This window comes from Otolemur garnettii, unplaced genomic scaffold, assembly GCF_000181295.1.
Source record: "Otolemur garnettii isolate 467f Iridium unplaced genomic scaffold, OtoGar3 scaffold00007, whole genome shotgun sequence".
Lineage (NCBI taxonomy): Eukaryota > Metazoa > Chordata > Mammalia > Primates > Galagidae > Otolemur > Otolemur garnettii.
In genome coordinates this window covers 10,591,950-10,603,709 of record NW_003852402.1, presented here as the reverse complement: position 1 = coordinate 10,603,709, position 11,760 = coordinate 10,591,950, and the positions used below count along the sequence as shown (strand labels likewise).

General features: G+C 55.7%; 1 protein-coding gene across 1 annotated transcript in view; it reads right to left on the bottom strand.

Moving 5' to 3' along the window:
• Window positions 1–11,760, bottom strand: part of RAC2 (Rac family small GTPase 2) — a 17,224-nt gene that overhangs the window by 2,222 nt on the left and 3,242 nt on the right. The window contains exons 3-5 of the mRNA XM_003783235.3: window positions 4,228–4,345; window positions 3,384–3,446; window positions 2,775–2,934 (exon numbers count right to left, since the gene is read on the bottom strand). Coding sequence (XP_003783283.1) covers window positions 2,775–2,934; window positions 3,384–3,446; window positions 4,228–4,345 — 341 coding nt within the window. The remainder of the gene's footprint in view (window positions 1–2,774; window positions 2,935–3,383; window positions 3,447–4,227; window positions 4,346–11,760) is intronic.

The window sequence follows — 11,760 nt, the reverse complement described above, 5'->3', positions numbered from 1 at the left end:
GTAGAGTGCTGTGGCCTCACAGCTCACAGCAACCTCCAGCTCTTGGGCTTAGGCAATTCTCTTGCCTCAGCCTCCAGAGTAGCTGGGACTACAGGCATCTGCCACAACGCCTGGCTATTTTTTTGGTTGCAGTTTGGCCAGGGCCGGGTTTGAACCTGCCACCCTCTGTATGGCCGGTGCCCTACTCACTGAGCACAGGTGCTGCCCATCTCTGGGCACTTCTAAAAGGTAGCCTCGGACCTGACTACAGGGCTTCCGCCAGGGGCACCACTCAGGAGGCCTGAGGCCCTAATGGCTCCCTCCCCAGGACCTTCCAAATATCATCTGACCATTCTTTAACATCAGACCCATTTTACAGATGAGGAGACTGAGGAGTCTTGGAGGATATGTGACTTGTCCAAAGCCACACACTGGACATGTCCCACCCACTTGCAGCTGCTCATGGCCCTCACTGAGGGGAATGGGCCTTGGAAAGCTCCTCCCTTTTCCCACGGGAGGACGCCTTCTCCCTGGGACCACCCAGGGAGTGCTGGAGCCCAGGGCACAGATAGCGAGGAACCCAGGCTAAGCCCCTACCCACAGGGACAGTGTTCCATGACCTTCTGCTAGAGCGCATGTGACTTCCCGTGTCTACTACAACTTGAACAGTTTCCCTGAAGTGAGGAACCACAAAACCCCTCTGCTGAGAGGGGCCGATATCAGAGGCAAGAGGAAGGAAAAGGGAGGGAAGGGAGAACTTTGCACCCTCCGCCGAGGCCCACTCGCTCTTCTATGGGCGGAAGAAAGGGGACAGAAGCTGGCTAGCACCTGCACCATGCCAGGCACTGAGCTTCCCACAACACTGTGAAGAAAGGCTGTGATTTTCCACTTCACAGATGAGAAAACAGGCCCAGAGAAGGAAAGTCACGGGCACAAAGGCACAAAGTGGGGAAGAGGAGAGTCTGGACTGTAGGAGGGGCAGCCCCGTCGAGGGGGAAGCCCACTGAAGCCTGGAGTTGGGGAGAAAGGAAGGGTGGGGCAGGGGACAGGAAGCCATAGGGAGAGCATGGGGACAGGTCTCAGGAAGGGGGCAGACAGCTCTGGTCCTTGTGACTAAGGGCACCAGGCTGTGTGGGTTCAAATCCAGGCTCTACCACATCCTGGCTGTGTGGTCTTAAGCCAGTGGCTGCTCCTCCCTGAGCCTCAGTTTACTCTTCTGTCAAGTGCCGGTGAAGAGAGTCCCTTCCTCAGTTGCTGGGAGAATGAAATGGGGGGTGTTTGGGCCTGGCACCCAGAAAGTGATTATCAGCTGGGGGAGTCCTGGTGGGCAGCAGTGGTTGCTGTCTTCCTCACTAGAACTGCAGCTCCCCCTACATCACTACCCCAAGCACCATCAACGTCACTACCCCAAGCCAGGGTCAGCCAGGTCAGCCAGGAGACACCAGCTAGAGGCCAAGGCAGGACCTGAGTTACCTCCTGCAGAGGAGAAAGGGTTGTTGGGATCACTCAGGCCAGCCTGTGCAGATGGGGAGACTGAGGCCTATCCCAAGGCCACACAGCCCATCTGTGTAGGAGCCAGGGCAAGGAGCCAGGCTTCCGGGGCCTTTGTCTTGGCCCAAAGCACACACTTTAAAAGGAAAGAGGTTGAAACAGCAAGGACCAGGAGGCAGAGCTACATCTTAGAACGAGCCCAGGGACAGGCTGCCCAGAAAGAAAAGAGGGCAGGGGTGCAATTCTGAGCCAGGGACCCTAGCATGGGACAGGGGGCCCAGGGTTTAAGCATCTTCCTCCTGGGGAAGATGGCTGTGTCACCATCAGGGGCAGGAGGGAGGTGGTGGCTGCGGTTTCTCTTCCTGTGAAGAGATGTGAGTCCCCAGGGCCCTCCCAGTTCCGGCAGGAGGAAGGGTGGTGGGGCTGAGCAGGGAGGGGGTGGGGAGGCCTGACCTGGGCCCGTAGGAGCCTGTGGCGAGGCAGAGAGCAAGGGCACAGCTCACAGTGACCAAGCCCAGCAAAGGAGTCAGCTCTTAGGCAAGTGGCCCTATTCCTGGGCTACAGGCATGTTGGAGTCTGACCAGGGATAGAGACAGAGCCAGCAGGCCCAGATGCCACGGAAGAAGCCAGAGGCATGGTCATCTCCTCTTGATGCAGGCAGCCTTAAGCCACTACAAGGAGGCACCCCCAGTGAGCCAGCAATTCCTTCACACCCAATTTGGCCTCCTGCTAACTGTGTGACTTTCAGAAGTCATTTTAGTTCTCTGGTCCAGTGCTCTGAAGGCAAAGAGGAGTTGTGCTGAGAAGCCGGGGTGGGGGTGGGGGGTGAGGAAAGGGATGGGAGGCGTAAAAGAAAAAGCGACACCCTTCAATTCTAAAGCAGAGGCACCTCCTCCAGGAAGCCTTCCCAGAACACCGAAGCTTGACTTGGCTGCTCGCCCTCTGAGCAACCACAGCACAACTCACTCCATCCCTGCTTCCGTCTGTTCAGAACACACCCCTTATTCTCAATATCTGTTAATAGATACTACCACCAGCGGACTGGAGTGAGTGCTCTAGCAGCCTCATGTGTGTTAATTCACTTAATTCTCCCAACCACCTAGGAGGTAGGAGTGAACATGCTTTGCTGATAAGGAAACAGGCACAGAGAGGCTAAGTGATTTGCCTGAGGTCACACAGCTAGCGCATGACACAGAGTTTGAGCCAGACAGCGTGTAGCCTGGAGCTCATGTTCACAACCACCATGAGGCTGAGTCAGGGCTCCTCCTGCATCCAGGTCCCCTCTCTGAGCCCAAGCCCCCTACCAATTTCCTTGGCCAGTGCCAGGCCCTGTGGGTAGGTGATGGGTGCCAACTTCTTCTCCTTCAGCTTCTCGATGGTGTCCTTGTCATCCCGCAGGTCCAGCTTGGTGCCCACCAGGATGATGGGGGTGCTGGGGCAGTGATGCCGCACCTCGGGGAACCACTGGACAGATGGGGACACAAGGTTGTGCAGGGAGCAGAGGGAGGGTGAGGAGGTAGGAGAAGAGGGCCCAGGTTATGCGATCGGGGGCGGGTGTGAGCACGTGAGGAGAAACACGAGGCAGTACAGGAAGGAGAAAAGAGGCGCGTGGTTGTAAGAAAAGAAGAGGCGCGATTTCAGACAGAGATGATAAGCATGACATTAGGACACGAGGTTGTGCAGGGAGGAGAAGGGACAAGATTATAGGGGCTGGGAGTTAACTATCCCAGCCCTCCCTGAGACCGCTCTAAGTCTCTCCCCAGGACCCCACCAGCCCTGGTTGGTATTGGAGACTCTCCCTGCCCAGAGCTTCTGCTGTCCCAGGGATCAGCCTGAAGTTGCCAGCTCTTCCCTCCTTCCTCCCTTAGGGTCACCCGCCCTTGTGTCCCCGAAGCCGACTTGGTCCAGCTCACCTTGGCACGGACATTCTCATAGGAGGCTGGGCTGACGAGGGAGAAGCAGATGAGGAAAACATCCTGGGGACAGAGCAAGCAAGGGTTGCCCATGAGTGGGGTTCAGAGGTGTTCCCCTTGGCAGCCACTGAGGGGTGGAACAGTCCAGCGGGCTTAGGATCTGAGCAGAGCAGGGATGCCAGGCTGCTGCCTGCTACCTAACATACATTCCAGGCCAGGGCCCCTTCTGAGTGACTGTGCTAACACACCTCTCTGAAGTCAGTGCTGCTGCTGGCCCCATTGTACAGATGGGGAAGGTGAGGCTTAGGCTGCTAAGGGGAGGATCTGAGATTCCAGAGTCCATGCTCTGAACCAAGCACTATCCTACCATCTGAGGATAGTGGACAGGCCCCAGCCAACTCCTTGCCCACCCTGGAGGGACAGTGAAGAACCCCAGGACCTGGCAGTCACAGAGCCACTAGCAGGTACCCCAACTTCCCTCGCCTTCCCCAGCACTCCCAGGGCTCATCCTCCCTGGCTTCCTGGCTGCCTGGCTGCCTTGCTGCCTGGTTGCCTACCGGGGCCCTCTGCTGGGTCCACCTGTCCCACTGCTGGAAGCCACCTGCCGAGAAGGCTGGTAAGGCTGGCATGGCCTGAGCGTGCGGAGCCACCCCTGTATGGATGGTGCCCAGCTGGGTGGTGGGGGAGGCCCTACTCTGCCTGGAGAGGGGCTAGGCAGACTCTACCACCTGAGCCTCAGGGAAGAGTCAAGTTCCCCCATGCCAAGCTGGCTGGAAGGGCACCCAAGCTGAGGGAACAGAAAGCCTAAAGGTCAGAACCACAAAGAGAGGGTGGGGCAGCACACCGTCTGGGGGTAGGAGAGCGGCCGGAGGCGGTCATAGTCCTCCTGCCCCGCAGTGTCCCACAGCCCCAAGTTCACAGGTTTGCTGTCCACCATCACGTTGGCTGAATAGTTGTCAAATCTGTGGGGAACACGCAAGACAGAAACAAAGTCAGTCCCAAACCCCAGAGCCCTGAGATTCCCAACCAGCTCCATGTCGTACCATTCAGAAGCTGAGACCCAGAGAGAGTCTCTGACCAGCCCAAAGCCACACAGCACTACGAGGGGGGACTTCTTTTATTTTTTTTTCATTACTGAGTCATTATTTTTAAATTTTTTTAATGTAAGTAAACAAAAAGAGGAAAATACTATCTTGGTCATTTTTCTACCTTCAACCATCCTTTGAAACTATGTAACTTTTCCTCCAAGTCATTGCCCACCTCCTATGCTGGATACCTAGGTTGTCTCCTAATATTTGTTGAATGAATGTTTGTCCCCACCTTAGATTGGGCCCCTCCCACCCACCCAAAGCAAACCCTAAGGCAGGGAGGTGACCCCAGGAAGGTGCGGAGGGGAGTGGGAAGGAGTCCAGGAAGGGACTGGGAAATGGCCTGGACTGCACTCAGAGTGTCCCCAGGCGGGCAGAAAGCTGGGTATTGATTCACTGTCTTCCACCCTCCCTGGGCAGAGGGCTGCTCCTGGGGTCTTTCCGCCTACCCTGGAGTGCACACCAAAAGCCATTAGTCACCAGCCCCGGAAAGGGCCACTGGAAAGACATGTGGAGGGGTGGGGTGAGCTACTGGTATCAACTGTTAACTTCTCCCTGAAGGCACTGGGAGCCCTGCAGGGCAACGATGAGCTTCCAGATTTGTTCTTTGGACGTCTACTGTGTACCAGGAGCAGGGCCAGTGCCAGGTGTGCCAGTCAGGCAGGAGGCAAGACACTGGGGAGGAAGCCTGACAAACATGAGAGAAAGGGCAGTCCAGAGCCCAAGCCCAGGTCTCCAAGCTTGGAGCAATGGAGGCTTCACAAGCAAGTTCTCACTACACACATCCCTCATGCCATGGAAGAGAACACTGGGATCAGAGAGGTACAGTGACTTGCCCAAGGCCACACAGCCAGGGTGTGACCAAACGGGAGAGAAACCATCTCCATCTGACTCTACAGGACAGGTGCTCACTGCCCTGTGCCACAGCTATGCCTCCAAGGCTGCTCTTCCTGCCTAATTCTCTCTGAGGTCACCTGTACAGGCCCTGCTCCTCATCTCCTGACCTGGCCCACTGAGACCTCAGGCTCTTCTGGCTTCTCCTACTATTCTTCTCAAGCCAGGCCATTTCCCTGAGCAAGGCTCACACGGCCTGCCCCCCTGCGCTTGTCCACACTGGGCCCCCTACCTGGCACACCTTCCCCCCCACCTCCGCTATCAAAATAGTCTCAACCATCCGGACGTTGCCGTCCTCCACAGCCTCCAGGCTGCCTGCCCTCCAAGTCCTTGCTCCTGTCTGTGCCTCACTCTGAAGTGCCCTCCCATCCCCTTGTCACTCCTGCCTTCTAGTCCTGCTTAAAACCCTGCTCAGGCAATTCCTCGGTAGGAAATGACCTTGTCTTCAACCAGGAAAGAGCTCACTGTTCCCTCTCTTGGGCATGCTTTGCCTTGATCCTGAGCAGGCATTCAGTGTGTCTCTGTCCCCTCTAGAGCTGTGGGCTCTGTCTGAGCGGGGCTGATGCTTGCTTCATCCCCACGGCCTCAGGCCTGGCACCCAGGGAATGCAGGAACCAGGGACAGAAGGAAACTGAATTGAAACTCTTCGAGGTCTCCTCTTTACTGAAGCCCTCCCAGAACACTACTCACTGGCAGGCTGCAGAAGCCCCAGGTTTCAGAGGAACTCTGAGGACCCCTCTTCCGAGAAGGAATCCCCCCCCAACACCACCCCAAAACATGCCCAGCCTGATGTGTTTAATACACTGTGCTCGTTCAGCCCTGCGGAGTGCTCCTGGTCACCTCTCAGTTCCCCACATGTCTCTCTCCCTCCTGTCTGGAAAGACCCTACCAACGCTGAGTCCTGACTCCCACTCTCCTTCCTCCTCCTTCCCTCTTCTTCCTCCTCACTGCCAGGCCACCTCTTACTCACTCTTACCCCTCCGGCCCCTGCTCAATGCCACCCCCTCTAGAAAGCCTTTCCTGACCCCAGGCAGGTCAGAGCCACCATCCCACCCCCAGCCATCCCTCCCTGGGGAGCTCAGCACCCTGGTGGCAGGCACTAGGCCTGCCTGGTCCTTCCTGAACCCTGGGCCAGCACAGGGTGTGGTACATGTTAGGTGCTGCTGTGTCCCCACTCCGGGCAGCATGCACGCCCCTGTGGGATTTCAGGAAGAAGGTGCCATCCAGGGAGACACAAGTGGGCATGACGGGAAAAGAAGAACTTGCAATGGTTTTGCCTTTGACCAGGAAACACATCTTTGGGACAAGCTCAGAATGCAGAACACTCTCTCCACTAATAGCCAGCCAAGGAGTGCCAAGAAGTTTCCCAATATTCCTTAGGCAAAGGCATCTGTTTTCCAAGCAGGACCCTCAGGGACCATGGCAACATGGAAAGAGCTGGGGCCTTGAATAGCACCATGCCACCACCTACCCTGTGGCCAAAGGCCTTTGTACATTAGGTCATTTTTTTTTCTTTTTGAGACAGAGTCTCACTCTGTTGCCCACGCTAGAGTGCCATGACATCAACCTAGTTCACAGTAACCTCAAACTCCTGGGTTCAAGCAATCCTCCTGAGTAGCTGGGACTACAAGCACCCACAACCATGCCCAGGTAATTTTTCTATAATAGAAATGGGGTTTCACTTTGCTCAGGTTGGTCTTGAACTCCTGAGCTCAAGTGATCCTCCCACCTCAGATTCCCAGAGTGCTGGGTGAGCCACTGAGCTCAGCTTGTACATTAGGTCTGAAGTCCCATGTGACCCAAGAAGGACCTTAAGTTGCTCCCTTTAGACAGATGAGGAAACTGAGGCCCCGAGAGGCCAATACCTTTTCCAAGGCTCATAAGCACTGGAGCTGGATTCCAGACCTGCTCCTTCTGTGATACCTTTAGTGTGAACAAATGAACTTCTGGGAGGGTGGGTTCCTCCCAGGGGACAGCTGCCCAGAGTAGGAAGGAACAAAGAATTCCTTGCGAAGTCATGTCATTCTGGCTGTGTGATGCTGAGTTAGTGACTTAGCTTCTCTGAGCCTCACCCTCCTCACTGCGAGGGAAAACAAAAACAAAAAACCTAAAAAACTACATAGAAAAAAATGGCTCAGAAGGAAGCTCCAGAGACAGAGGATGTTCAGCCACCCCATTGAGAGAAGCTGAGCAATCTCATTGTCCATGTCCCTAGAGGTCCCCTCCCCAGAGGACCAGCTGCCAGACTCTGAGGGTCAGCTGCAGGGATGTGTCAATGAGGTAAATCCCCAGGGTCCCCCTTACTTAAGAGGCCCGTAGGCAGCCAGAACTCAACACACCATCATGGCCAGCCCTCACTCCACTTTCCAGATGAAGAACCTGAGACTCACAGACAAGAGGGGACTTGCCCAAGATCTCCCAGCCAGTGGGTGGCAGAGCAAAGGCTAGACCCTGTTATATACCCACTTCAGAAAAGCCCAGCGATAACATCTCTGCTGTGTCACAGCTGGAGACAGAGGTGGAGATAGCAGAGTGTTCCCACACATAGCCCGAAGGCCTCTGAGGCCTGGCCTCTTGCTCCAGGCCCAGCCCTGCCCTAGAATGGGGTGAAGGAGGGGAATGGGGCAGGGGACAGGAGTTCAGCATCTAGATGTCACCTGACCACCACCAGAACCCACTCCAAGGAAAAAGGATGGTACATTTAAGGAACGTGCAGACCTCAGGGCATATTGGCTAGTACCTTGGGGATGAGGAAGGATGGAGCTAGTCAGGCAATTGTGGACACAGTAAGGATTTGGGGCTGTCCTCAGGGCAACAGGGAGTCAACATGGCACTTAACCAGACATGTTTGCATGTAGAAAAGGCCCTCGTGGCTGCTGGGTGGAGTCTCCTGGAGAGGTCAGCCGGGAAAGTTGGGAGGCCAGTGGGGAGGCCCTGACAGTCCCAGGAGAATGAGGAGGAGGAAGGGAACAGAATATGGAAGCGGGCAGGAGGCTGAGGGAAGGCAGAGACTTGAGCCAGCTGGGCACCAGGAGGGACTAACACACCTGGTGGCAGGTGCGTGGCGCCTGGGGCAGGCCATGCAGGAAAGCTTGGCGGCACCCCGGCACACCCGGATACCCTCCTGTCTATGTGAACCCCAGGCTTGGCTCAGCAGCTTACTTAAGAGACAATCACAAAAGAAGGTGAAAATGAAGTTCCAACCGAGTCAGCCTAAATTATGAATAACTAGCGTGCAGTCTTCCCTACGCAGCCGAGCCCTCTGTGCCTCTCAGGGAGGTCAGAGTGTGCCCTGCCCACCTGCCAGGGTGTCCAGTCAGACTGAGACCAGCCATGTGCTCAGCTCTGTTCTAGAAACTGGCACCACAGCAGTGAGCAAGACAGACAAGGGCCCTGTCCTCGGGGAGCTTCCAGGCCAGCAGGGGAGCAGCAGGATGCGGTGGGATAGTGAGGGGTGTGAATGTCCACAGAGTGTGGCATGGAGAAGCCTGGGCTGAGCCAGCGCTGCTTTAGATGGAGGGTCGTGGGTGGCCACTGCAGGCCAGGAAACTGAACAACAGGGTGGAGGGTATCAGAGCATGGTGGAGGTGACACATCTGGGGTCACTGAGACAGCCCGCATAGCTGGAGTGGGTAAGGGGATGCGAGTCTGGGGAGGAGCCGGCTGTCATCCTGGACTCCAGGCTGGGTTTTAAGCGTGAAAGTCACCACGGGAGGGATTTAGGCCTGGACGTGGCTCTGTCTAAGGCTCACTTTACAAGCTCACCTGGACCTCCATGCTTTCAAGGAGTGAGGTGTAAGGCTGCCTGTGTCCCAGGCACCTGAGGCCAGGGTTTTCCTGCCATGCCTTTGTGTCCCCAACATCCAGCTTGGGACCATCCACAGAGCAGGCTTCATTCTACTCATCTGTGCAATGGGCTGAGTTGAGGCAAAGTGATGCCTCAGGGCCATCCCATCTCTGATACTGGGCTTACGATGTAACTCACAAGGCTATAAATGCCACGAGGTAGAGTGAATCTCTCTGGTCACGGCTCTAGGCCTCAATGTCCCCATCTAAATACACCACAGGATATGCAGAATGAAGGAGGGGTTGAGGACGAGAGCCTATCAGGGGCAGCCTGCTCAGGAAGGTGTCTGCTCTGAGACCACAGGTTCACTCCACCCGCTGGCAGCAGAGCAGCTCTCAGCCCATCTGTCCCTGTGTCTGCAGCACTTGCTCCCCTCTCCAGAAAACCCCCCACTCCCTAATGTTTCCCCAGCTTTATCTCAGGTGCCAGAGATCTCAGGCTGCCTGTTTTTCCCAACTCATCCCCTCTCCTTCCTCCCCCTCCAATGTCAAAGGCCCAATGTAAGTTATTCCACCTTTCCTGAGGCACTGAGCCCCTGATCCCCTGGGGGCTTGTCCAGGACTGAGCAACTCTGTGGCAGAAGCATAGGAGGGTGGGATGCAGGGCCCAGTACAAAATGGAAACACAGGATCCCTTGTTCACAAATTAAGAATTTCAAGATGGAGACAACAGAGCATTAACCAAAATGCAAGACATTTCCGAGTACCAGATCCTGTGCCACTACACAGGGGCACACCACATAACTGCCCTACTGGGGCACTCTGATTCAACTCTTGAGAGAGTCCTAGGAAGACAGACCACATCTAGTCCACTCTCCCAGCTTCTTCAGGGTTGTCCAGGGAAACCAAATCTACTCAGGGCCACCAGGAACTAGAGGCCTCCAAGTTGCTGAGAGCAACTGGCCCTAGCCTGGCCTCAGCAGTCTCAGCTGTCATTTTCCTGCACAGGAGAGGCCCTCAGACGAGGATCATGGGATCTCCCAGCCCTTTCCTATTACCCCCAAAGGAAACTGAGTCTCAGAGAGGGAAAGGTCCTTCAGCAAGTGGGCCTCCAACCTAGTCAGGACAAGATGGGGTCTTGAGCCTGCATCCAGTTACTCAGAGACACAGGCAGTGACAACACACTCTGGACCACAGCAGCCTTGAGCAGGAGCCATCTTACCCAACTCTGTACCTGCCTCCCTGCTTCAGTCTAGAGCCAGCCCACTCTTGGCACTTGGAGGTGCCTGATGAACATCTGAGGACTGATGGAGAACGGGACAGAAACTTCACCCTCACTTTGCACGTGAGGGCAGGTGCAGAGAAGGCTGCTCACTAGCACCAGGACCCAGCTGAGGCCAAATCAGTGTTCCAGGCTCCCTGCCCAGGTTTCTCTGCCCTCTCTTGGCAGCCTGCCTTCCTCCTGCCTGGGCCAGGATGTCTGAAGCAGCTGAGCCCAGAAGAGATGTGAACAGGAGGACCCCAGTGCTACCAAGCACTGCCATGGTGGGCCAGGAGGCACAGGGCTGCTGTGCTGGGAGCAGAGTCTGGGCTGAGACAAGGTAACGGGCTGAGGTCATGGGGTGGGTCAGAGGCATCTTGGTCCTGGGTACTGTTCTCCCTTCTGCCTCTCCCTGTCTCTGCCAGGAGAGCCTGATCCTCACTCCTGAAATGGAGCCCCATTAATATAAAAAAAAGAAGGCCGCAGTGAGGGCAAGCCAGACAAGCCCTAGTGACTGGGCAGGACAAGTCTGTTAGCTGCTGTGAGCCTCAGCTTCCCATGGGTGTCCTGTTATCGTAATACCCATCTCCTTGAGGATCAAATGCAATCTCCTATATGTGACATCTTGTGTGGAGCCCAGCACACAGCAGGCCCTTGAGAGATGGCAGCTAGGAATGATCCTCCCAGGGTTTCTCTCATGATGTTCATTCAAGTCAGGCCAACTCAAAACACACGTACTGTGCGTAAGACAAAGTGCACATCACCACATGTGTAAGGCACTGTGCTAAGACAATGGGGAAGCCCAAAAAGAACTAGAAAGGCTCGTGGTCATGGGAGAAGACAGACAAAGTCACTCTGGAGTATGAGACATCCCTTTGGGCTAGTTCAGAAAGGCTTCCTGGAGGAGGAGGCCCTGGAGCTGAGTCTGCAGGCTTTGAACAGGTGGATAAGGGAAGAAAAAGCACTATCAGAAGAGGGAATGGCTTCAGCGAAGGCCTTGAGGTAGAAATGCCCAGGGAGGCTGGGCACAGTGGCTCACACCTAAAATCTCAGCACTTTGGGAGGCTGAAGCAGGAGGATCACATGAGGCCAGTCTGGGCAACATGAAGACCCCATGTCTACAAAATACTTAAAAATCAGCTGGGTGTGGTAGCAGGTGCCTGTAGTCCCAGCTTCCCAGGAGGCTGAGGCAGGAGGATCACTTGAGCCTAGGAGTGTGAGGCTGCAGCAATCTCTGATTGTACCACTTCTGCTCTCCAGCCTGGGTGACAGACTGGAAAGAGGACAGGAGAGAAGAGGAGAGGGGAGGGGAGAGCAGGGAAGGAAGGAAGAGGGGAGAGAGAGAAGA